A 26,351-nucleotide genomic window follows, 5' to 3' on the forward strand; every position below is an offset into this window, starting at 1 on the left:
GAAATAGCTGAGGATGGACTCTTCCGAAAGGGGGTTAGCTGTGGAGCGACTCTCAGGGAGGGTGGCCCTACCACCTCCTAATCTTCTACTTAGGAGCAACCACTAGAAAGTCCTTCTCTTCAGGCAATGAAATAGTGACTATAAGGAAACTGGAGGTGATCTGAACCCCTGGAAATTTTTCTTTTCCCCTTTGAACGTTGCTATGTTTTACTGCGGGTCATGTCCACGTGGAAGGCAAGGCTCACCAAAAGACTGAAATCTCCATCTAGAAGGATGCATCCATTTCCATGCTCAGCTCTGCTGGCTTGTTTTGGGAATGCAAGGGACAGTGCTCCCTTTGATCAGCCCAGCACAACTGATGCTCATTCCACTATCTACATTCAGCCCATGGCCAAAGCAGGTGGACACCCAAGTCACCCGAGAGGGGAAGAAGGAACTGCAGAGAAAAGGCGAGATTCCGGCACCCATTCAGAGAGAAATGGCAGTGCAAATCAGAATTCCAGCAACCATGCTGCGGTCCAGCCTGTTGAGACCCCCGAGGATTTGCCTGGGTCCCTAGATGTTAAAACGAACTGTGAGGAGGTTGCTTTTCAGACTTCAATCCCCCGACCATCAATTATTGAAATGCCAACGGTGAGTGATCCCAATGCTATTATAGAAGGAATGGTGCTGGAGGGGAGCTCTGATCGTTTGGTGAATGCCATCAGGAAACAAATTTGTTGAACATTATTAATGAATAAGACATTGAAGGGAACTCTTACTAGTGAGAGAAAGTGTGTAAAGCCTTTTAAATTCTCATAAATTCTCAAAGGATTTGGAGGGAGGCAATGAAAATAAGCTCTGGAGCCTTAGCAATGGCCAAAATTGACCTGCAATTAACTGCCGTTGGTGCTTCAGAGCCAACAGTGCCTCAACAAAAGTTCGGGAGTAACATAGTCTGGGAAAGTATTTTTTGTTTTACTGGTCTGTGAATTTATTTATATGAAAATCCACAATATGAAAGGTTTGATCATAGAATTTAAGAAATTGCCTCTCCTTAAAATTAATCACATGGTATCAAAGAAGTCTAGGAAAACTTGGAAATGATCATCACTACATGCACAGCAGGAAAGAAAGGAGTTGACTTATAAAACGATTCGTAATATGGATGTTGCTGCAATAGTTTTGTGAGACTTAAAGGCAGGAGAAAGAAGTTATTTTTTTTAAAAATGGTGCTGTTGCTCTTACAAGGCAGCGTTTGAGTTATCTGTTTTCCCTTTTGGTGTGACATTACTAAATTTTAATTGTTGAACATTCCAATTGGGTTGAGCTGCACAATCATTTCAAGTTCTTGCTAATCCCATTTTGGGGAAGCTGTGTAGAGGCCAGGTTTCTTGAATGGTGTTTTCTGAAGATACCCCATGAGCACTTTTTGGTCGTATTCCTGGCCAGGTAGCTTAGGAACAGACTTTAAAAACTGAGAAGACTTTGAGGATCCATTACTAAGATATTCTGATTTTTAAAAATTGGTTTTTTCTATCTGGTTTAACAAATCATTCTTTGCCTGACTTACTGACTTGAATCCAAGATGCCTCATTAGCTGTAAAAACTGCCACCCAGCAAAGACAGGGTTAAAACATAATTTTAAAAAGTAGTTTCACTTGAAATTCTACAGGCTTATGTTAAAGGATGGAAGCTCAGTTCTATTGTCTTCTACTCTGAGATGGAACAGAGGATTTCACCAAGCCCTCTGTTACAACAAGAACTGTAGTTTGTTTTTCTTTCCAGCACGATTAAATCCAAACCCCAAATAAACAGAAAACAAAACATTTGTTAAATTTTCAGTTTATACCAACATCCAGATTAAGATATTTTTAGTAGTACTGTAGTTAGCGGAGTGGACATGATAGGCAAGTTTATATTTATTTTGTGGTAAAGGAAGTAATGATTTACTATTTTAATGAGTTGGAAGACTTTCTGTTGGGTAGAGATTCCAGCAGCCCAGGCCTTACCCTATGTTGGTAAGTACAGCAGCAAGCACAAAGGGTCGATTTGATTTTATCTTTCTGTTTTAGGAGTATATGTGACACAGGGCTCAAGATAAACCTGTGTATTCAAATATAACCAATTAAACACAGCAGGGTAACATCTGTATTTGTTGTCCACTTGGTATGGACAAAGCCGTGATAGACTACAGAGGTGAGACGGGCCTTATGATGAACCAGCCCGAATGTAAGGCTGAATATGTGTCCTAAAGAGAGACATACGTAAGACAGTTCAAAGGAGTTTGGAAGGTCTGGAAAGGTACATTGCAGGGGAGGTGAAATTTGAGATGGGTTTAGAAGGAGGGTTAGGATTTTTAAAGACAGAGATGAAGAGGAGGACATTGCAATAAAAGGAAATTGTATGAACAAAACCATGGATGTAGGAGAAGGTAGCAGAGGGTAGGTACATCAGTTTGGCTACATTGGGGAGATATCTGGAAAGGCAGATTAAGGTGAAAAGAGGGACGTCTTGAATGCTGTAGTGAGAAGTTACTTCAGTAGGCAATGGCGGAGCTTTGGGAATTTTGAGCAGAGGAACATCATGCCTGGGATTTCATTCCAGGAAGATAAATAGATAAAGCCACGTAGGACGGATTCGAGTTAGCAAGACTGGAGCTGAGAGGCCACTGTAATAATTCTGGCCTGAGGAGAGTCATAAAAAGAACAGCAGGAAGGTGAGGTTGGAGGGGCAAGAAAGAAGGGACCCCAGCGGGGGAGCAAATACCAGCAGTTGACTATGGAGGCCAAACTAGATAGAGAGGGAAGGGAGACCAAACTGGGAGTGAGGAAATGAAAACACTGCAGAATTAAGTGCCGGGGTGAGTATCAAGAGCGGGTCCTGTGGGCGTGATAAATGGATAGATAAAATCTAGTTCAAACCAGAGGAGCTACCGCTTAACAGAGCACTTGCTGTCCACCAGCCAGTCTTCTAAGGGCCCTACGTGGAGTATCCATCAAACCCTGGGTACCATGAGGCGCATAATCTTATGATCCCATTTGACAGATGACGACATGGACACTTAGAGCGGGAAAGACACTTGCCCAAGGTCACAGAGGGAAGAAGTGGGAGAGCTAGGATTGGAGCTCAGTTCTGTTTGATCCCAAAGTCCATCCTCTGAATTACAACATGCTTCCACTGCTCATTATTATTATTTGTGTGGTGTTTGAGGATTTACAATAAAGTATTCATGCATGGTCTCATTGTTATGCAATCAAACTAAAATTCCATGTGTGTTTGCATATATATTTATACAGAAATGTATCTGTGTGTACAATAATAATTATCCCTGCTTGCTTTTTATTAATTTGCTTTAACCTTTTTCCATCTTAGTTTCATGGTGTGTAACACTGCAGAAAGGGACACTTCCCACTTTGCATCCTGCCAATGATGAGGCTTTGTTGACGTTAGTGTGGGATTGCTTTGAGATTTTTCTGATTAAAAGTGCCGTAGGACTGCCCAGATTTTTCATTACCTAGTAATTTTGTAGTGACATGTTTCCCCTCAGCAGATGATGAATGAGCTTCTTTTATTACAATCTTGCCTGGCGGCAAAAATATTTCCCCTTTGGATGCACTGATCCTCATCATTTAAGCTGCCTGCATGGAGGCAGCAAATAATACTTTTGTTTTAGAGCTCAGCCTCAGAACGTAAGCATAGCTAAGAAGTGGGGCCGAGTCCCTCTATCCGTCTTTAGGTACCTGGTGTTCAGACAGGAGGGCGATTCATTTAAATTTGAAAAAACATCTGGTCTGAGAGGAAAAGCTCAAGATAGAGACGCCAAGTGAACTAGCAAAAAGTAAATGTTTTTGTTTGTGTAAACGTATGTGCATATGTCTGTATTTACAAAGTGATACCAATTAATCTTCAAGTTTTTTGTGGTCATCTCTTCTCTGTTCCGGACCTGAAATCAAGGTGATAACAATCCTAAAAGTGGTATGTGTCTTATAACTGCTGGTGTCTTCTGATTGTAATTTTTTTCTTTCTTCCGGGTCTTGCAATGAAAGTGTCTTGTAATTGGTGGGATCGTAGAGTCAATGAAATACAGCAGACTGCGTTTATTCTTTAGCCAAGAGTTATTGTGTTCTTACTCTGTGCCAGGTCAGCACTAGCCCTAGGGAAACAAAGTTGTTTAAATCGAAGATGATTTACGACACAGTCTGTGGAGTTGCTTACATTCCAGTGGGAGAGCCAGTTGGGTAAACAGGCAGTGTCAATGCGGTATGAGAAGGCTTATGCAAGGGTCAATACCAGATGCCACAGGAGCACATGGAAGAGGCATCCATCTTAGCCTTGGGAAGACAGGGGAGGCTGGAACATGTGGAGGAGAAGGGTTTCTGCCTTATTCCTTTATAATTGCACATCAGACCCAACACTGCACCTTTCTGGTCGAAAGTGCTGTTTTTCTTCTCTCTCCCTCTCTCTTAACAATGTCGGCATTGTAAGAAAGACGCAGTTCCCATCCCACGCAACTAAGGGCTTCCGAGTAGGCTGGTGGTTTCTGACAGTCTTTCTATAACAGTGTGAGTTTTTATCTAGTTCTTCCTCCAACAAGGTAGCCAGCCTGACACGGGACGAGAAAGTAATTGTGTTTCAAGAAGTCATTCCTGGTATTTTAACTCTAAGTCAGTTTTGCAAAGAGGAAGAGAAACAGGGCCCACCTTGGAGCTGACAGCTGCATCCATTTTTGTAACAGGCTGGTTTTGCTACTAGGCAGAGAAGTGGTAACCAAGACATGCCCGGAGCCCAAATGGTGGCCTGGAGGAAGCCTCACAGCCTCAGGCAGTCACTGCCTTCTAGTGTCCGAGTCTCTGCACTGCTGTCTAGAAATTCAGTTTTGTCAGTCATCCTTCTCCAAGAGACAGTCTCTTGATGCCCACATTTACAAGAGCTTGATGTATAAATCAGAATGCCCGTTGAGTTGTAAGCGTTGAGGACCAATGGCCAGGGTAAGGCTGACTAAGCCATGTATTTTCTCCACAGGAAAAAATTACACGTAAAGAGAAATGTTAACCAGAAATTCGTTGGAGAGTATAGACCCAGAGGAAGGGAGAGCTATATTTTTTTATTGTAGTAAAATATACATGTCATAAAATTTAGAATTTTAATTATTTTTAAGGGTACAATTCTGTGACATGAAGTACATTCATATTACTGTGCAACCATCACCACTATCCAACTCCACAACTTTTTTCATCTTCTCCAACTGAAACTCTGTACCCACAAAACACTAACTCGCCATTTACCCCTCTCCCCACCCCCTGGCAACCACCATTCTATTTTCTGTCTCTATGAATTTAACTACTCTAAGTACCTCATGTCAGTGCAATCACACAGTATTTGTCCTCTTGTGTCTGGCTTATTTCACTTAGCATAATGGCCTCAAGGTTCACCCATGTGGAAACGTGTGTCAGAGTGTCCTTCCTTTTTAAGGCTGAATAATATTCCATTGTATGGATATACTACATTTTGTTTATATATTCATCCATCGATGAACACCTGGGTCATTTCTATCTTTTCGTAATTGGGAATAATGCTATTATGAACATGGGTGTAAAAATATCCCTTCAAGACTGTTTTTAGTTCTTTTGAGTATATACCCTGAATTGGAATCACTGGATCATATGGTAATTCTATCTTTAATCTTTTGAGGAACTGACATACTGTTTTCTACAATAGGTTGTACCGCTTTATATTACCACCAGCAATGCACAAGGGCTCCAATTTTTCCACATCCATGCCACCACTTGTTGCTTTCTAGAGTTTTTGTTTGTTTTGATAATCACCATCATAACGGGTATGAAGTGGTATTTCACTGTGGTTTTGATTTGAATATCCCTAATGATGAGTGATGTTGAGCATCTTTTCACATGCTTATTGGCTATTTGTGATCTTGTTTGGAGAAAGGTCTATTCAAGACCTTTGCCCATTTTTTAATTGAGTTGTTTATTTTTTGTTGTTGAATTATAAGAGTCCTTTGTATATTCTAGATATTAATCCCTTGTCAGATATATGATTTGCAAATATTTTCTCCCATTCTGTGGGTTGGCTTTTCACTCTTTTGCTAGTATCCTTTGATGTACAAAAAATTTTAATTTTGACAAAGTCCAATTTATCTGTTTTTTCTTTTGTTGCCTGTGCTTTTCATGTCATATTCAAGAAATCATTGTCAAGTCTAATATAATGAAAATTTTTGCCATGTTTCCTTCTAAGAGTTTTACAGTTTTAGCTCTTACATTTAGATGTTTGATCCATTTTGAGTTCATTTTTTTATATAGTGTAAGATAAGGGTCCAAATGCCTTCTTTTGCATGTGGATATCCAATTATCCCAACACCATTTGTTGAAAGACTGTCCTTTCCCCATTGAATAGTCTTGGCACCCTTGTGAGAAATCATTTGACCATATAAGTGAGGGTTTATTTCTGGAATCTCTAGTCTATTCCATTGGTCTATATGTCTGTCTTTATGCCCGTACCACACTGTTTCGATTACTGTAGCTTTGTAGTAAGTTTTGAAATCAGTAAGTGTGAGACCTCCAACTTTGTTCTTTTTTTTCAAGTTTGTTATGGCTATTTAGGGTCCCTTGGATTCCAAATGAATTTGAGGATGGATTTTTCTATTTCTGCCAAAAATATCATTGAGATTTTGATAGGGATTACACTGAATCTGTACATTGCTTTGGGTAGTTTTGACATCTTAACAATATTAGGTCTTCTAATCTATTAATGCAACTTGTCTTTCTATTTATTTGTGTTGTCTTTAATTTCTTTCAGCAATGTTTCGTAGTTTTCAGTATCCAAGTCTTTCACATCTTAGGTTAAGTTTATCCCTAAGTATTTTATTCTTTATGATGCTATTCAAAATGAAATTGTTTTCTTAATTTTCCTTTTAGATTGTTCATTTTTGGTGTATAGAAATGCAATTGATTTTTGTGAGTGAGTTTTGTATGCTACAATTTTGCTGAATTTGTTTATGAGTTCTAATAGTTGTGTGTGTCTGTGGAATCTTTATGGTTTTCTACATATAAGATCATATCATCTGTGAACAGAGGTAATTTTACTTCTGCCTTTTAAATTCGATGCCTTTTATTTCTTTTTCTTGTCTAATTGCTCTGGCTGGAACTTCCAATAGTATTCAACAATACCGTGTTGAATAGAAAATGGCAAAAGTGAACATCCTTGCCCTGTTCTTGATCTTAGAGGATAAGCTTTCAGTCTTTTACCACTGAGTATGATGCTACTATTGAGTATAATGTGGATTTTCATATATGGCCCTTATTATGTTGAAATAACTTCCTTCTATTCCTAGTTTGTTGAGTATTTTTATGATGAAAGGGTGTCAAATTTTGTCAATGCTTTTTCTGTATCAATTGACGTGACCATATGGGGGTTTTCCCCCTTCACTCTGTTAATGTGGTGTCATATAATGTTATATTGATTGATTTTTTTGTATATTGAATCATCTTTGCCTTCCAGGATAAATCCCACTTGATCATGGTGTAATCCTTTTACTATGTGGTGGAATTCTGTTTGCTAGTATTTTGTTGTGGATTTTTGCATCAATAGTCATCAGGGATATTGGTCTCTAGTTTTCTTTTCTTGTGTCTGATTTGGGTATCAGGGTAATACTGGCCTCATAGAATGAGTTAGGAAGTGTTCCCTCCTCTTCAATTTTTTTAGAAGAGTTTGAGAATAATTGGTATTAATTATTCATATGTTTGGTAGAATTAACCAGTGAAGACATCTGGCCTAAGGCTTTTCTTTGTTGGGAGGTTACTAATTCAATCTGCTCCTAGTTATAGGTCTATTCAGATTTTCTTTCTCTTCATGATTCAGTCTTGGTGAAGAGGAGATACTTTGATAGCATCACTGAAGTATGGTATTTACAATCATGATTACTACTTATTGAGCACTATTAATAGACTAGGCATGATTTAAGTGCTTTACATGGATTAGCTCATTTGATCCTTTTAATCTTTTTACAATGTTAGTTCTTGATAACCCCAATCACCCCTCTCCTCAAAACCCTCCAATGGCTCCCTCGTTTCCTCAGAGTAAAAATCAAGTCTTCACAGTGGCCCACAGGTCCCATACAAAATATCCTCCATTAACTCTCTGAACTTGTCTCCTACTGTTCTTACTGATGGGGAAACTAGGACTCAGTTGAGTTAAGCATCTGATCCATTTCCAACCCAAGGGTAACTCTTCCAGCAAAGTAGGAATGTCAAGTCCACTGGTCAAAGCATGACTTCCTTGGGCAGTGCAGAACTCACACTACCAATAACCAAACAGCTGCTTATTCTGCTTTCCTTGTCTAGGCTCCATGCCCATCCTTCTTATTTTCTTGGCACAGTCTTTATTAAGACCTAGGATAGTTTAATTAATCAGATTTCAACTTCCTTGGTTAGAATCAGATTCCAGCCATGCTCTCTTAAAGCTACATCAAGGCCATGTTACTTGGAATTTGGTGTTGGAGAGACTCCTGGATACCTATTAACAGAAAAGCTCTGGAGGTGTTCACCTCTGTAGGCAACTGATCTCATTCAACAAATTGATTTTTATTTTCAATGTCTTAAAGTTGTTTTGAAGTCAAGTCTTGGGAGTACCATCTATAGAGGGCTGCTTAGAAGCATACTGCAAATTTGCGTGTAAACATCTATCGCCCCTCATCCCACCCTAACTCTGCATGCCCCTTATTTAAGCATTATTGGGGACAACTCTGCTGGGCTGCATTTCCATTTTCTAGTACAAACCAGTTTTCCTGTATTTCTTTAGAATGAAATCCTCCGTTCCTTTCCTCCGGGCCCTAACAGAAGATAATAGAATTCTAGGCTACCTGTAAAAACAAATACCCTATTAAGGAAGCTTTCTGCAAGACAGATGATTTGACATAAAAAACTTTTAATAGCAACTTATAGTTCCACACAATCAAATGTTAGGTTTCTAGTTCCCTTTCATGTTCCTGAGCAAAATCATGAACTGCCCCCGACCCTGCAACAAGGAGGATATCTTAATGAGCTGGTGGAAATCCCATCCCATTCCTTTTAAGCCCTGATAATTTCTTATGCTAGGTTTCTACTTTCCAAAGAAGTTAAACATAGTGGCATGATAGTGCATGATATACCCAGTGTAGTCAGACAGGAATTTTCCAATCCAGATATTCAGTTGCATCCCAACTGGAAAAGAGAGAAACAGCCTCTTGGCTTCTCTTAGAATGAAGTAAAATAAACAGTCCCCATAAAACCACGAAGATTTACATTTTACAACTTTGACTATTGGAGATTATCCATAAAAAACTGTAGAGGATGACGAAAATGCAAAATTTGCAGACAATTTAGAGCTGAGGGGCATATATATTCCAAACTAAGACATAAAAGTTGAGTGTATAATTTCATAGCATTTTAAAGCATCATTTTCAGGTGAGGTTACTCCTGCATTTACAATTCAGATAGGAATAATAAATATTTTTCTAGGGAGGTGTTGATGTTGAAGGGAGAGGTACAAAAGGAAGAGGTCAGCCCATTTTTGAGCAGCCCTGTTTCCAGCTCCTCAGCCAGAATCTGGCAGTCTGCCCATGACCTAGTTGATCCTTTGCCCTCATTTGCACAGGTGGTTAATACAAGAGCAGGGTTTACTTTGTTCGTAGGCAATGGCCGACTGTCTAACCAAAGAGCCACCAAGGAGATTCCAATTCATTGACAAGACCCACGGTCTCCAGATACTTGCATGTGTAGAGTTGGAATTTCCATCCTCTTGATTATATAACATGCATTTGGACTTCAGTTAAAAAAAAAGAAAAATTCCACTATTGCACTCGCTGGGTATGCTGGAAACTTTAAAGTCTCTAATGCTCCAGGAACCACAGGGGCTAGCTGAATGAATGTGCTATATTAATCATGGGAAGTTAGAGGCTTTTTTTTTTTCCAGCCAAGGACATGTGTTAACCTGATCTGAACTGCCTTTAGTTTTGCTCTCACAGTTCCTCCTTTCCAAAGAAAACAGAGCTCATCAAGTTAACACTTTTTCCAACATGAGGCTGACACACTTGGTTTTGTAATTCTTCGCCAGGGGAAATGAGAGTTTGGAAATTCGAGGCAATCAGAGGAAGCAGGAGTCTCCACAAAGGGCATAGGACCTGCTGTGGGAAGTGTTCATGCTTTTGTTGAGGAAGGCTGGTTTGTGGGCGTCCCACATTAGACGGAAAATGGCAGCTCAGGCAACTGTTAGAACCCAGACACGCAGACGTGCTTTGGTCCACAGAAAAAGAGAAACTGCCCCTCAAATGAGCTGCCTGCACGAGGAGAGTCAGTTTCTGTAACTTAAAACATCAAATCTCAAAAAGATGTGTCTCATATTGTTTATTACTAATAGTAATGAATGTCCTGCCATTTGCACATAATAAGCTGACTTTAAAAACAGAAAGATTTTAATTTTTATATAAAACAACACATAGTCTTATAAAAAGTTCAAATGTGATATATGCACACACTTGTAATTAGAGCTAATTCAAACGTATCCCTTTTTAAGAAGATCACTCATATAGGGTCAGGTAATCTTTGCCAAAGGCACCAAGAATACCCCATGGGGAAAAGATAGTTTCTTCAATAAATGGTGTTGGGAAAACTGGACATCCACGTGCAGAAGAATGAAATTGGACTTTCATCTTATGCCACTCACAAAAAATCAACTCAAAATGGATTAAAGACTTAAATGTAAGACCTGAAACCTTAAATCTCCTAGAAGAAAACATAGGGGCAAAGCTCCTTGACACTGGTATTGGCAATGAGTTTTGGATTTCACATCAAAGGCACAAGCAAGGAAAGCAAAAATTCAACAAGTGGGACTACACAAAACTCCAAGTCTTCTGCACAATGAAGGAAACAATCAACAGAATTCAAAAGCAACCTGAGATTGAGAGAAAACATTTGTAAACCGTATATCTGATGAGGTTAATATCCAAAATAGATAAGGAATGCATACAACTCAATAGCAAGAAACCAATAACCCAATTAAAAGATGGGCAAAGACCCTGGATAGACATTTCTCCAAAGAAGACATACAAATGTCCAGTGGGCGTATGAAAAGATGCTCAACATCGCTAAATACCAAGGAAATGTATATCCAAATCACAAGGAGATATCACTTCACACCTGTTAGGACGGCCATCATCAAGAAGGCAAAAGGTAAGTGTTGGTGAGGTGCCATCACTTTGGGCATTAGGTTTTCAACATATGAATGTGTGTGTGGGGAGGGGCACAAACGTTCAATCTATACAATACGTATTTTGTGGTTGTTGTTATTCTTGTTGCTCATGCTGTTTGTTGTTTGACGAATAGTTCTATCCCAGCTGTTCTCAACACTCGCTGCATTTAGAATCATTTGGGGAGTTTTAAAAATTACTGATACTAATAGCAATACTAGCACTCTCAGAAATTTGTATTTAATTGATCAGAGCTGGGACTATTGCCTCAGTATTTAAAAAGCCCCCTGCAGCAATTCTAATGGGCAGCCAGGTTTGGAAAACACTGCTCTGCCTCATGGAGACCGAAGAAGTTGGGGAAGCCAGACTCCAAGAGCCGGCTGACAGCGTTTCTGAGAAATAGGCAATGAAAAATCTTTATCAACACCACGCAACAGCTTCCTCATTGTTCTTTTACCCTCAAGATCTCCTAAGATCCTTAAGGTAAGCAATGCCCATTGCCAGGCATGAAGGGTTGCTGGTGATTTCTCTGTAAAGTGAGTGGTAGAACAGGGCAAGAAGGAAAAGGAAGTTTCTGTGATGTATTGTGTTTTTAAGTGACTATTCCACACTCAGTAAGATGCTTTGTCAAATCTCCTTTGACAAAACTTAAAACAAAAATTGCCCTGCCTATCACCACTTTAGGTAGACTTATTTTCCCTCGTACCCTGCAAACAGAGTCGCTGGCATCCTTCAAATATTAGGCTCCAAAGCAGAGTTATGTACTTGGCGCCTAACTGGAAATCTTTCAAACCTCATCTTCAAGTTCCATGACTTGCTTCTTTAAGAAAGAAGGATCTAGATGGTTTTGTGAAGAGAATGGTGGGAGGGCTTTATCCTTCCTTCTTTGGAACTAGTTCCAACCAAATTATTTCAACTAGAGATCTTGTTGTTTTTCCTTTATTCAGGACATTGCCAGGAGATAACGCTTTAAGAAATCCTCAGTGGTAGCGTCTTCTCTTTGACTGCTGGAGATTTCCCCATGGTATTCACTACACGATACAGCACTTTAGAGGTCTTATTCACAGATCACCACTTCCCTGCAGAAGTCATTAGGCAGTGGTTTCTTATATCCTGAGGATTTCCGTCTAAGTTTCTTGATCTTCATCAGGGGAATTTTGTATTTGCCCTGTCTAGCTTGTTGAATAGTGTATCAGTCAGAGTTCTCCAGAGAAACAGAACCAATAGGGTGTCTAGCTTTGGGGATGTGTGTGTCTGTATCTATATCTCTGTCTCTCTTTATATCTCAGTATGTATCTGTCTGTCTGTCTATCTATCTATCTATCTATCTATCTACATCTCTATTTACCCATCTATATAGAGAAAGATTTTAAGGAATTGGCTCATGAAATTATGGGGATATGCAAGTCCAAAATCCATAGGATGGGCCAGCAGCCTGGACACTTGGGCAGGACTTGACACTGCAATCTTAAGGCAGAATTCCTTTGTCTTCAGGACCCCTCAGTCTTTGCTCTGAAGGCCTTTAACTGACTGGATGAGGCCAGCCACATTACTGAGGGTAATCTTCTTTACTTAAAGTCACCTGATTGTAGATGTTAACTGGCATTTACAAAATATCTTAGCAGCAACCCCTGGATAGTGTTTGAGTAAATGCCCGGATGCCATCGCCCAGCCAAGGTGACACATAAGACTGTCATAGAGAGTTTGATGAAGAGAAAAGCATCATGGATTCTGGAGTCAGAAGATCTGGGCTGTAGCGCCAATTCTCCCACCAATTTGCTAGATGGATCTTGAGCATGTCTCACGAACTTTCAGAGCTTGATTTTACTCTTCTGGAAATTTGAGGATGAGGCATAGAGAAGCAGTTTCTAAGGCAGCGATGTTCCATTAAGCTCTAAAATTCTCAGAGCCTTTCAAGCTAATTCAGTATCCTGAATGTTTTTGCCCTCATCTGAAAAGCACATCTGCTCTTTGATTATGGATTTTGTGCTCATTACCTCTGGGGATTTGCAATGAGTGAAAAGGTGTTCTCTGTGGGAAGAATGGGTGGAAAAGGAATTGATGGAGTGATTCTGGGAAAGAGCAGTTATAATGGGATTGATTGGAAGAGTTTGAGTTGAGGATGAGGCTGTGGCCTTGTGACTACAGAGGCTTTGCTTTGGGGATCTCTGAGTTGCCTTTGGCTCTATTGCTGGTAGCTTTGCTCTCCTGGACTCAGCCCTGGCCTAGAGTAGCTTGTTTTTGCTCAAAAGAGATTTCTCTTGGACCACTGAATCATTTTAAGCTTAATTTAGACCGCAGTTGGTGTTAAATATTCCTTAGAAGTGTGAAGTCACAAAAGCTATGCATTTGCTGACTTGGTTCAAGTGGTTGATCTCCAAGTTTCTAGTCCTACAAAAGATGCTTCCCCCCAACAGTGAAAATGTTAGCAGATAAATTAAGCTGTTCCTAAAACAGCTCTTAACTTGTGCCCTAGCCCTGGCAAGCAGAGGTGACCTCAGCCCTGTTTACTTACTGCATCCTGTTGTTAGGAATCAATTCCAAGCTTTGGTGTTCAGAAGCATTTTTCTTTTTACCCAGATCTGTATTTCCTCTCTGACAGGATAACTTTAAAAGAAAAGAAATTCATAATTTTTGGTATATGATGGATTTCGATAAGCAAAAATAAAATTATCCACATGGTTGCAGATACATAGATTTGCTGTATCTGACAAGGTGCATTTGTATCTTAGTGGAAGAAACCCCAAATCAAACAATTAAGGAAAGTACAGTTTTTATTACTAAAAAGTGCAGTCAGAGCAGGCTTTGCAGTGGCTTGATACAGTGGCTCAAAGATTCACAGAAGACCAGCTCTTTCTGTGTCGGCTCTCAGCTTTTCACAGTGTCACTTTCTTTTAAAGGCTGGCTCCTCTCATGGTCACCACGTGGCTGCCCGTAGTTCTCAGGGCTTTGAGATTTCACATCCTTGCTCGGGTGGAGGCGAGAGATCAGCAGGAAGAGAGAGCATTTCTTTTCCAACCATAAAATAAGTCTTAGACTTTCTATTACTGTTCTGATGCCCAAGGAGATAGCACTACTGTGCTGGGTTAGACAAGTCAGATCCTACCTCTGGAGCTGGATGCGAGGCCATGCTACCCATGGTGCATTGCTGTTCATCACAGGAGGGGCACATGGATCCAAGGGGAAGCTCATTGATACTTATATATTTCAGAAATTACTTGGACTCATTTTTCCTTTAGAAAATTTGATATGAAAAATTTGTTAGTTGAATTCAAGATAATTTTTTTTTACATTACATTTTGTATGGGGGAGGAGGATGTTGAAAGTTTGGAAAACAACTCACAAAATACTTTCTCTGGTTATCAAAGTGGAAAAGTTACGCACACTTCTTTTCCTCCTTTGAAAAGCAGTAAAATTTCTCTTTGTCCTTGAAGAGTACACGTGAAGTGAAAAATTGGAATAAACAAAGAAGTCAGTCGTTTAAATATTTATCCTCACCTTTTCGTCCCATTTTCCTCTCATTTTCCTTCTACCCATCCACACACAGTAAATAAAGCATGGGTATGAGGAAAACTGAAAAAGAAAAACTCTACTTTAGACCAGAGTTGGGTAAGCGGTAGATCATTACAATGGCTCTCTGCAGTAAATCTAGAAGTTTCCTTCTGTGTCCTGGGAATCTTGCCCAGGCATCAACATGCCTGAGGAAGACCTGCCCATGATTTAGAGATTCGGAGGGAGAATTTATTTTTTAATCTAATCTCCGTGTCTTCAGTATAATGGGGTTTTATACTCCCATTCATAACTTCTGGTTCCCATTGCCATCCTGGTCAGGAACAAATAACAGAGCTTCCTTTGTCAAGAAAAGTGCAGTCATAAAAACTTCATATATGTGTATCAGTGAGCGTGTCTGTGTGTGTGTGCATATGTGCACTGACATCCATTACCACTCTTTTCTGACTACCCTTTTGATAATGTCATAAATAGCTTTTGAACTAGAAACTTTACAGGCCAGCTTTGTGCTTTGGGAACACTTATACTTTATTAAAATTATACTTGGGCTGATAAAAATCGCCCATTCTTGACATTTTCTTTTATACAACATGCTGTTTGAATGGCTAAGTTTGCGTAAACTTGACCCACCCCATCTTACAGTTGTCATCAGATGCTGTCACACACACAGAGGTCCCCCCTCACAGGATGGGGTGATACACCACGGCACAAATTTAGTTCTGTTGGAACTGGCTGTTGATGTTCTATATCAAACTCTTCTTATTTTTAACAACCCAGGTTTATTAGAAGCTATATGTCTTTGCATCTGGACTTGGCCCTGGAGTGGAAGTAAAACTCTTGTCTGAACTTTTTGCAGGTGGAATAGGAAAGAGAAGGCTTTGAGTGTGAAGCTGGGTCCCTCCCAATCACTCTGTCCCTTCCCGGGGCTCAGTGCCAGGGTGGTTCAGGGGCCAGCTTTGAAGAGATGAATGGGGAGCAAAAGGGAAGAGACTGACGTCATGGAGATCTGATGGGCAATAGGTTGAGTTCCTTTTTCCAGGCATCACTTTCCAGGCTGCAGCAAAAACAGAAGGAAGGATGCCCTCTCAGACCAGAGCGAATGGGTCAGTGTCTCTGCAGGAGTCAGCTGCATCAGCAGACGGGATATTGGGAAACGTGCAGGCTGGGAATGACATCAGCCTGAAATGGAAAAATCCACCCTGGCCCAGTAAATACCAAACTAGGGGGACTGGTGGGTATTTCAAAACACATCTGGAACCCAGAGCAAGAGAGATGCTGCAGACTAAACCTCTTTTCCGATTCCTTTCATTCTTTTTGCAACATCCTCGTCTTCCCAGACGTCGGGGAAAGATTTCTTGTCCTGTTCACAACCTTTTACCTTCTTCAGAGGTGGAGGTGGGAGTACAGGGCAGGTGGACTTCACTCTAGGTATGTTACAAACTTCCCTCAAGAACCTGGCACTTTCTTGCCCTGTTGTCCCTGCAGCTGTCAGAGCCACAGACCAGGGCAGAGGGACACCCAGGGACAACTTTGGGGGCATCTATGGGTGCTCTAGGAAGCTACAGATGTCTCAGGACTTTCTGCACTTTTTCAAAGGGTCAGCCTCTCAGGTCACTGCACACAATCTGCCTCCCTTAGGAACTCTGCCCAGTGCTTGGCATCCGGGCTTGTTCAGACTTCCCTTTTCAGCCTTAACTGGTAAGCTCAAGAAGAGATGCAGCGGACCAGCTGTGCTATTAAAGGATGCTTGGTGGGTTTGCCTTGGAACGTGCTCTTGTTTGGGAAGGCTGGGGGTGGGTCTTTGTGTTTGGATTCCACCTGTCCCCAGGGATCCTCTAGGGAAGGAAGGGAGCAGATGTGCACGCCCTGTCTGCTCGGCTGGGGCCAGTCGTCTTCCTCCTTCTCACGACCTAGCGGATGTCCAACAGCATATGGGGCTGTCCCTTCACAAATGTGCCGACGTAGAAAGAATGCATTAGGCAGACCTGCTCCTCATATTTGCAGGACTGGAGCAAGAGTAAAAAGTCTGAGCCCCATCTTCCTCTTTGTGCCACCCCCGATTCCATCTTGCACTTTGAGGGGCCTCTGGCACCTGTGTATTTACTCTCCAGCCTGCAGGACCCAAAGAGTTGGGGATGAACCCTCCTCCTGAATAGAGGTACACACACCTGCCCTGAGGTTCTTTAGTGGTACAGACCTGAGGAAGCAGGTTCCACCTGGGTGATTTGCTCAGGGGATTCCTGAGTCCCAAGTACCCGCAGCATGGTCTAGAAGGGGATGGGTGCTGAGTGGGCACGTCCCTTAGCACAGGACTCCTTTCGTGGAATTCTCTAGAGCAAAGTGCTGCAGGCAGAGGCCCTGGCTGCTTGGGTGTAAGGGCTGAATGCAGGGTCCTGCAGTTTCATCACGTCCCTGGGACAATATCAATAAAGATTGTGTGCTAGGTTTGTAATTTTCATAGACCCGAATGTTCTCATCTTTGATAGTTTTATAGTGCTTTAAAAATGCTTTTCCAGGGAATTCCATTTTTTATGTCTTTCCATTATGATATAGCTCCCTTGGTTTCCCCTGTTGGTTTGCAACCTCAGGATTTCCCCAGGTGGAGTCTGAAATTGGCCTTTGTACAAGGAGGGAAAGGACGGACCGAAGAAAAAGGCAGACCACTCTAGATTGGTAGGTGGCAGTTTTAATAAGCAAGGGAACTCAAATATGATGAGTGGATCTATGCACCCTCCAGGATCTTAAGAGTTTATAGAAAGGCCTCAATGGAGTTCAGTCACTTATTAGGTCCAGATCACTCAATAACACGTTACTCTCTCAAGGCTGCATCCTTGAAGAGGTTCCAGGTGTGGGAACAGTGGGTGGAACATACATTCCAAGGACAGGCAAGAAGGTAAGGAACCTCTAATTGCCCAGGTCCAGCTGTCAAGTCAACCAATGGTCATATCCTCTTGATGACCTCTTCCATCATCCATAGATGTCCTATGTCCCAAACTGTGGCTCAGGCCACTGTCAGTAGTGTTCTGGGGAGGATGCATTTAGAAGACATTTGTGAATGAGAGCAATTTGCTTCCATAAGAAAGGTCTTGGAGATGCTACCAATGGGTTTTCATGCTATCCTTGCCTCCAGATGGTTCTCCTGGTCTCTGGGTGGTTTTTTCCCAAGTGTTCTCCTTATTTGAGCTGCCAACGCCCATCTTCCTGAGTTCCCAAGTGCCCTGGCTCTTCAGGATGATCAGTAAGGTGCCTCATCCATGGGACTGCCTTCCATGATGGAATAAGACCTTTCTTTTCTTCCCTCTTCCCTGTCTTAAGTTTCATTCCCTCAAGGTCTACTATCTGTGGATATGTTAGCGGCTGTTAATGATTCCTCCCAGAAAACATCTACATTGTCATAAGTGGTTTGGGAACTATGCCTTTTCTTAAAGACATTGCTGCTGGTGATTTTAGGCACTGCAGCAAAACAGTAGGGAGGATATTATTGGGAGGGAGGAGGCTCTTGGGCCTCTGCTCCCTGGGACAGAAGAGGTCAATAGTGACAAATTATCCAGGTAGAGTAACTCTTTATATAGCAACTATCATTCTGACTCATTCCACACCTCTGTGAAGACCTCACTAAGACTGGGACGTGAACTTTGGTCATGCCTTGGTTCTAAGAAGGCCACTACATTATTCATTTGGCTAAAGAGTAAGAGTACTGGCACCAGGGGAAATTATTATATGATGACATACGTTTTTTACTTAACAGATGAACTCACTGTCTAGCCTTGGTCTACAGAGTAGCTTCTACCAGGAAGAAGGAATGAGGCACTAGTATCTTGGAAGCCAGGTTGATTGAGGAGGAGAGGGGAAGTGTCAGGGGAATGCCAGAATGTGAGGATCTCATTGAGGGGCGCTGAGCAAATAGCACATGAGATTATGTGAGCAGGGAAAGGCTTTCCACTCACCAGTCACCCCTTGGCGTGTCACTCAGGTTGCGAGTCCTCACACAAGCTGGCTTCCAAGAGGCTGGCAGATGACACAGTCTGGGCTTTTGTTTCTTCTTAATGGCATCATTCCCTGGCTTATCAACACAGCCATTCCACCTCAATTCATGCTTCCCAGAAGGGGTGGCTGGAGCCAAACTCCATCTCTCTTGCAGCCCTTTAACAGGTCTCCTCTGGTCCTGAACTCTGAGCACACCACAGAGCACACAGCTTTTGACTCTATGAGAAGCATTTGGGATTTTTTCTTTTTTCGAAAAAAAGTTACTCTAGACCCTAAAGGTATAATCAGATCTATTCTTACACCTCGCTTTGAGGAAGAATGGGGTAAAATCCAGGCCAGCTGGCACTTGAGCAAGCAGGTCACACAGTCCCACTGGGACTGCTCAGGCTTTGATACCCCTGCAATGTCACCTAGTTTTCTCTGTGCTGCATCTCAGTTAAATGCTGTACCTTTGAAACCTCAAGGTACCAGTCAGGGTTTGTAGTTGCAAGCAACAGAAATGAACTCTGGTCGATTTAAAGAAAATTGATCAAAAGATAGCTGGGTAGCTTATAGAGTCATCAGGAGGCTAGAGAATTAGGCTCTAGGCTACACAGCCTGGAACAACACCCCAAAGAATGCTAAAGAACTGATCCTGTGAAGACAGTTCTATGGCCACTGCCAGCATAGATGTGCATCCTGCTCCTCTGACTCTGCTGGCTCTGGACACTGCTACTAATACCACTGCTGTTGCTGGGCCAGGGATGCAAATTTGCCTAATGGCCCCTGTTTCCAATTCCATCCATCTGAAGCTGTGAACTTCCTATGCAAAGTCTTGGGGAAGGGGGTGTGCATCTGATGGCAGGAAGTGGAGCCTTTGCCATGGCCACAGGTAGGACTGGGACAGTGAGCTATTGACACCATCAGCATCAGCAGTGGGAGGCAGGCTTTGCCTCCCACTGAGACTCAAAGGAATTCTGTAGACATAGGAGGAAAGTTCAGATACTGTGGGGCCGAAAAGAGTGACAAATGAGCCCTACCCTCTTTTAGATCTAACCTGAACCCTCATACTCATTACCGGCTTGAAGACATTCATTCATTCAACATACATTTATTGAGCACTTGTTAAGAGCCAGGCTCTGTGATTACTTCTGGGAAGAACAGAGAGGTAAAAGAGAATGAGCTTCCTCTCAAGTAGTCCCCAACCTACTCGGGAAGGTAGAAAAAAGAGTAAGAAAGGGATAGTAGGTGATTTTACCGAAGTAAGCTCTGGGATACCTAAGCAGAGGAGATAACACATAAATTAAATCTTGAAGAATAAGTGGGAATCGCCAGGGCAAAGGCAGGTGAGGGTGTTTCAGGAAGAGGAACTTCCTTGTGGCTGTGTGTGCTTGGTTGCAAGGAGGGACCTGGTTGGGGACAGGGGTGAAGTGACAGGCAGAGACAGATCATAAGAGCATTGTATGCCCTACTGAGGAGTCTGGATTTTATACTGAAGATCGTGGAAAATAATTGGGGAATTTTAAGGAAAAGCATTTTAGAACATCACTTTATCATGGGAAATTAATTGCATGGGACAAGACTGAAGGTAAGAAGACCACTTAGGAAGTTCCTACAGGAATCTAGGGAAGAAATAAGGACAGAGAGATCCAAGGATGATATAATTTAGGAGATGCTTTGGAGATAAAGTTGATAGAACTTGGTAATTGATTATTAATGTGACTTTTAGAAGAGGAGGACAGATTATAGATGACTTCTGGCTCAATGAGTTGATCAATTACGGGGAAAGTGATGTCACAGATTTAGGGGAGAGAGGGTGTGTTTGATTTTGGAAATGTTGAATTTGAGGTGCCTATGATGCATTGGTGTAGAGATGGCTAGGAGGCAGAGGGACATGTAGATCTGAATTTCGGGAAAGGAGGCTGAGCTGGAGATAGAGGTTGGAGAGCATCGCCATCTTGGTCACTGGTGAAGTCATGGAAATGGCGGGGATCAATAGTGAGAATCCACAGTGAACAGAGAGAGGAAGGAGGTTCAAGGATACCACATGGGCATCTGTCATCAGCATTTCAAGAACAGAGGAAAGAGGCCCTGTGAAGGAACAAAGAAGGGTCAAACCAACTGAGGCAGAAAGAAAATCAGAAGAGGTTGAAAGCTGAATGAAGAGAGATTTTTAAGCATGAAGAAGTAGGAAGGTCAAGACACGAGGACTAAAATGTGCATTTGAAATTGGTAGAAAGACATCATGAATGACCATTATGAGGGCAGTTTCAACAGAGTGGTGGCCGCAAAGCTTACAGTGCATCTACGCAAGAAGGAAGGTTAGACAATGGAGATGGGGAGTGCAGAATAATTTTGGGGAAGTTTTATTATGAAAGGCAAGGAAAGAGATCGGGCAGAGATTAAGGGGTGATATAGGATCCAGGGAGGAATTGCTAAAATCTGGCCATTATTACCTTTCCAACACTTTATTACCTGGTCAGATACTGCTCTGTGAATGCACACAATCTGTAGTCCTCTTCCCCTTCTCTCCCTTCATCTCAGCCAAGAATGAAAAGAGAAATAACTCATTTGACAAACATTTAGTGAGCACCTGCCATAGTCCAGGCATTGTTTTAGGTTCATTGGTCAACAAGACAGACTGTGATTGCTGCCCTCATTAAGATTGGATTTTCCCAGGGGAGCATAATAAGTAAGTAAATTATATAGTTAGTGATAAAATGCTAAGGAATAAAAGAAAAAGTAGACAAGGTATGGGGGACTGGGAGTGTCTATCGGGCGACAAGCATTTGACATTAAATGGTCTGGTCAGAGTAGACTTCACTGAGAGGTGATGTAGGAGGAAAGCCTTGAAGGTGAAGCAAGTCCAGGTAACTCTTCTTACCTCTCACTGAACAGGGAGCAGAGGTCGAAGAAAGGATGGAAGGTCTCAGTGCCAGTGCTCCTACTGACTCAAAGAAGACCACCATTGCCAACGGTATACTCCAGTTCATTCCCCCATCTCAGTAGCAATTTGTCCTTATTCAATTCATTTTTCTTGGGCAGTGATTTTCATGTCTTTTAATTTTTAAGGAAAATCAGTGAAACCTCCTTTTCCAAGGAAATTTTATTCGGAACTCCAATACATAAAACAGAAAAAAACAGAGCCACTACTGGGGTTCAAAGCTCCCTTCATTGCCCTCTGAAGCCCTCTGGACAACCGTGTCACAATGCTGGGTTTTTACATTTCAAGAGCTTCTGCTCATGTCAAGCTTCCCCTTGTCTGTTGAGCCATGTCTTCACTCGGAGTCATCCTGCCTGCATGAGTCAATCCTGGTTGGTGTATGTGGCTTGACACGTCATGGACTCAGTTCTTCTGGGGGCAGAAAAGAAAAGGGATTGGTGGACTATTTGACCTCTCTCTTTAGACTTGACCATCAGCTTACTAAATTAAAGTCATTAACGAGAAAGTAAAGAGGATAAGATTAGTTGCCTACAAAGAGAGCTCTTAATTACAAACACGGTCAATAATGCACTTTGTTATCATCAACTGACGTCAAAACATGCATTGAACCTGGTGCTGAGATCCAGGCTCTTTTCACTGTCTGTGCCTCTTTCGAGAAAGAGTTAAAGCATCGCCCACAGATGATTCTGTAGCACTTAAGTCACAGGCAAAATTTACTCAGAAAGTTGTGGATTTAGGTGTGGAGAGAAAAGGGGAGGAAAATAACACCAACTCATCTCACGTGACATCAAAAAGGAAATAAGAGCACTGGGTCCAGGTTTGAAGGAACTGATGGGTTTTCAGGAATTATATTTAAAGGGACTCTTCTCACGGAGGCTGTGTTTGGTGGGGCAGGGGCTGTCCTCTGGCTTTCCAGGAGATACAGAGGTTCACAACTTTCTCCTCTCAGTTTGCTTTCCCTAACAGACGTCTTTGTACGCTAGTGCAGCAATCAAAAGGAATGCTCTGTCTGGCCTAACACATGGGGTCCTCTCCTGCCCTCATGGGGAGCAAACAATCCCCCTTGCCGTCTCACTCTCCTTCCACCTCCAAATCAGGTCCTTGCTGGCGACATCACTAGTCTGACACTCCAAGGCTCCCCCATTTCTTGATATCTGGCTTTGCCTTGCTCCCTGGGCCTAACTGTCTCGACAATCTATTCAATACCTCAGCTCCCATCTTGCTCATTCCATTCCCCATTCTCTAGTCCAGAGCCCTGCCCTTGAGCCCTCTTTGGGCGTCCCGATTCTGGCTGGCATATTGGCTGCCACTTCTCTGATCACCAAAGCCATGGGGAGCCCCATCCTAGCAATGCTTGCTTATTGGAAAATCCTTATGACCCTTGCTGACTGCCATTGGGTTTCAGTCGTGTCTTGTCATAGTCTTTGCATGTCATTTCCTGACCACCAAACTGGATTTCATCTCAAAAACTACCAGGACTTTTTTATTACAAATGACAGAAAACTAACCCACACTTGCTCAAGCTAAAAAAAGAATGTATTGACTTGTGGCTGAATAGTCTAGGGAATAGACTAATTTTAGGCATACTGTATCACAAATGATGTCATCAAGACTCTGTGTAGCTCTGTTTTAAATAGACTTTATCTTTTAGGAAAATTTTAGATTTTCAGAAAAATTGAGCAGAAAGTACAGAGTCTCCATGTACCTACCCCCTCTTATACAACCTGCCCCCTGCACACAGTTTCCTCTATTATTAACATCTTGCATTAGTATGGTGCATTTGTAACAACTGATGAGCCAATATTGACATATTATTATTAACTAAGTCCATGGTTTACATTAGGGTTCACTCTTTGTGTTGTATATTCATTGGGTTTTGACAAATGTATAATGACATGTATCCATCAATATAATATTATATAGAATAGTTTCACTGCCCTAAAAATGCCCTGTGCTCCACCTGCCCATCCCTCTCTCCCTCCACCTGAACCCCTCTATAGCTTTGCTTTTTCCAGAATGTCGTATAGTTGGAATCATACAGTATACAGCCTTTAGCCTTTTCACAGTGGTTTCTTTCACTTAACAATATGTGTTTAAGTCTCCTCTATGACTTTTCATGCCTTCATAGCTCATTTCTTTTTATATCTGAAAAACAACCTATTGTATGGATGTACCACAGTTTGTGTATTTGTTCATCTATTGAAAGGAATCTTGTTTGTTTCCAATTTGGGGCAATTATGAATAAAGCCGCCATAGATATTCACGTGCAGGTTTTTGTGTATACATATTTTTAACTCATTTGGGTAAATGAGCACCATTGTTGGATTGTAGGGTAAGACTATATTTAGATTTTTAAGAAACTACCAACTGTTCCCCACAGCAGGTAAACCATTTTGCATTCCCACCAGCAATGAATGAGTTCTTGTTGTTCCACGTCTTGGCCAACATTTGGTGATGTCAGTCTTTTGGATTTTAGCCATTTCGTTGAATCGTCCAGGAGATGGACTAACTTTAGGCACAGCTGGGTGTCGAATGATGTCACCAAGACTCTGTCTTTCTCTTTTCATCTCTGAGCTTTCCTTTCCCCTGGACCAACTCCATTCTCTTACAGGGCTTTACCTTGTGGTGTCTCTCAATGGCTTTAGGCTACATGCCCACAACTCCAAGTCCAGCATAAGGAGGATGCCTCTTTCCTAGTCATTCTAGTAAAAGCCCTAGAATTTGAACCATGAATCCATCCCTGAAACAATCCTTGTGCCCAGAGGGGTGAAATCTTGTCCTTTCATTCATTCATGTTGAGCACCTATTCTGTGCCTGCCAGGCAGTGTTCTAGGCACTGATGATGATCAGTGAGGCTCAAGTGACATGTTCCAGGGGTAAAATCTACCCTTAATCCAAAGCAAGTGAATTGAGAGCTGAGGTCAGGTTCCCCAAGGTGCTGTTGCCAGAAGAGAGCTGGTTGGATCACGGATGCTGGGCAGGCAAAGCTACTGCTAAGTCTGCCCAGAGAAGCTGCCCTACCCAGTGGGTAATTGTAGTCCTACATCCTGCATCATTCCACTTTCTCTCAATCCAGCAGTCATCTGGGTTCTTTCTGGCCAGACCCTGAGGTAGGACACCATGGAGACTGACAGCCTTGCCACTGGGAGGTGGAGGCTGTTTCCCCTCATTTGAATCTGGGCCACTCTGTGATTCTTTGACTAATAGGGTGTGATGGAAGTGACACTATTCCACTTCTGGGCATAGCCTCTAAGAGGACTAACAGCTTTTGTCTTGTTCTTTTGGAAGCCAACTGCCATGTTAGAAGTATGAATATCCTGAGACCGCCAGGCTGGGAGAAGTCTACGCCACAAGAAGGGACTCACTGGATGAGAAGCCATGTGGAGAGAGGTTCCAGATGTGTGAGTGAGGAGGCCACTTGGAAGGGTATCCTCCAGCCCCAGCACTGCCCCCCCGCCCCCGCTGATGCACATGGATCAGAGTTAAACAGCCCAGCTGAGTCCTTTCCAAATTCCTTACCCACAAATTGTGAGCAAAATGAAATAGTTGGTTGAAGCCACTAGTCTTTGGGTCACTTGTTACACAGCAATAATATCCAGGACAGACAGTAACTAGTACAGCAATACGATCAACTGAAACTTAGCACACCAACCCGTTTGGCCCAATGCATTTGCTGGTTTTAATGTCTGGACACCCTATATTCACTAGTCCTACAGACAGTCCTGCAGGTGCTGCTGGCCTAATTTTGTGTTTTTGCATCTAACCTCCTTTTTTGGATGGTGTGTGACATGCTTCAGGCTCCCCAGAAATAGGCTACCACTGGGAATCCTCAGGGAATGTTTCAGAGCTGAAAGGGCCCCAAGAGACCATCTCATTTTGCAGATAAGATTGAAAGAGACCAAAGGAGAGTAAGGGGTGGGGCCGTGGTCAGGACGAAGCGCCTGGCCTGGAACCCAAAGGACTGTCACTCTTAGCACTTTCCAGTCAACAATCAATTCTCTGTACGAATGTGTGGGCTTGACAGTGGCGTGGATAAGTCCAACTTTGCTTTGAAATACTCTTTAGCTTTTCCCTAACTCCCACTCCCCACAACTCACTCTTCCACTGTTTGATCTCATCTAATTTAAGACTCTTTTGAGACGACCTGGACTCTGGAGTCAGACGCAGATCCAGGTCTGGATTCAGCCACTTATCACCTTTGTAATGAATCACTTTCCTTTCCTGCGTTTCGGCTTCCTTCGCTGTAGAATGGAGAAAACTTCCTCCCTGGTGGTTGTATATTTGTATTAAAAATATTGTTAAATTTCAGTGAGGTCTTGGACAGAAATTGTTGCCCACAGTGCTGGCACATGGTAAATGTCCCACAGCGGTGGCACTGGCTGCTGCTGAGTGTCAGGGGAATGAAATTCCCACAGACAGAGCTTTCATTCATGAACAGGTTATGTTCCAAGGTGTTCAGCATGTTTGACAACATCCCCATCAGTCAGCAGGGTAAATTACATTTTCAGACGGCAAGAAAAGATAAACTGAGGCACTGAGCTGGTGCCTAGTCTAAGGAAAACCAATGAGCTAGTTGGAGAGAGCACTGCCCCCAAGGGATGGACTGGCCCATCGGCTGGGGAGCGTTTTCAGAAGGGCCTCTTGGTTGGGGAAGATAAATTTATCTTGCAACATTTCCCTCTGGAAATAAAATGCCTTTCCTAATGAAAA

General features: G+C 42.2%; 1 protein-coding gene across 1 annotated transcript; it reads left to right on the top strand.

Moving 5' to 3' along the window:
• LOC103556829 (uncharacterized) lies at nt 1–26,351 on the top strand. The gene is made up of 3 exons (XM_070601119.1): nt 1–633; nt 21,596–21,674; nt 24,930–26,351. Exons 1-3 carry the CDS (start codon nt 220–222, stop codon nt 25,193–25,195), a joined length of 759 nt encoding a protein of 252 aa, XP_070457220.1. The 5' UTR covers nt 1–219; the 3' UTR covers nt 25,196–26,351.

The sequence above is a fragment of the Equus przewalskii genome, chromosome 30, assembly GCF_037783145.1.
Source record: "Equus przewalskii isolate Varuska chromosome 30, EquPr2, whole genome shotgun sequence".
NCBI lineage: Eukaryota > Metazoa > Chordata > Mammalia > Perissodactyla > Equidae > Equus > Equus przewalskii.

Excerpts from the sequence above, each read along its gene's own strand:
- LOC103556829 (XM_070601119.1), top strand. The coding sequence starts at position 220 with ATGTCCACGTGGAAGGCAAGGCTCACCAAAAGACTGAAATCTCCATCT. Across the intron at positions 634-21,595 it reads CAATTATTGAAATGCCAACG|GGAGCAGAGGTCGAAGAAAG; the intron begins GTGAGTGATCCC and ends CTCACTGAACAG. Across the intron at positions 21,675-24,929 it reads GAAGACCACCATTGCCAACG|CCAACTGCCATGTTAGAAGT; the intron begins GTATACTCCAGT and ends TTCTTTTGGAAG.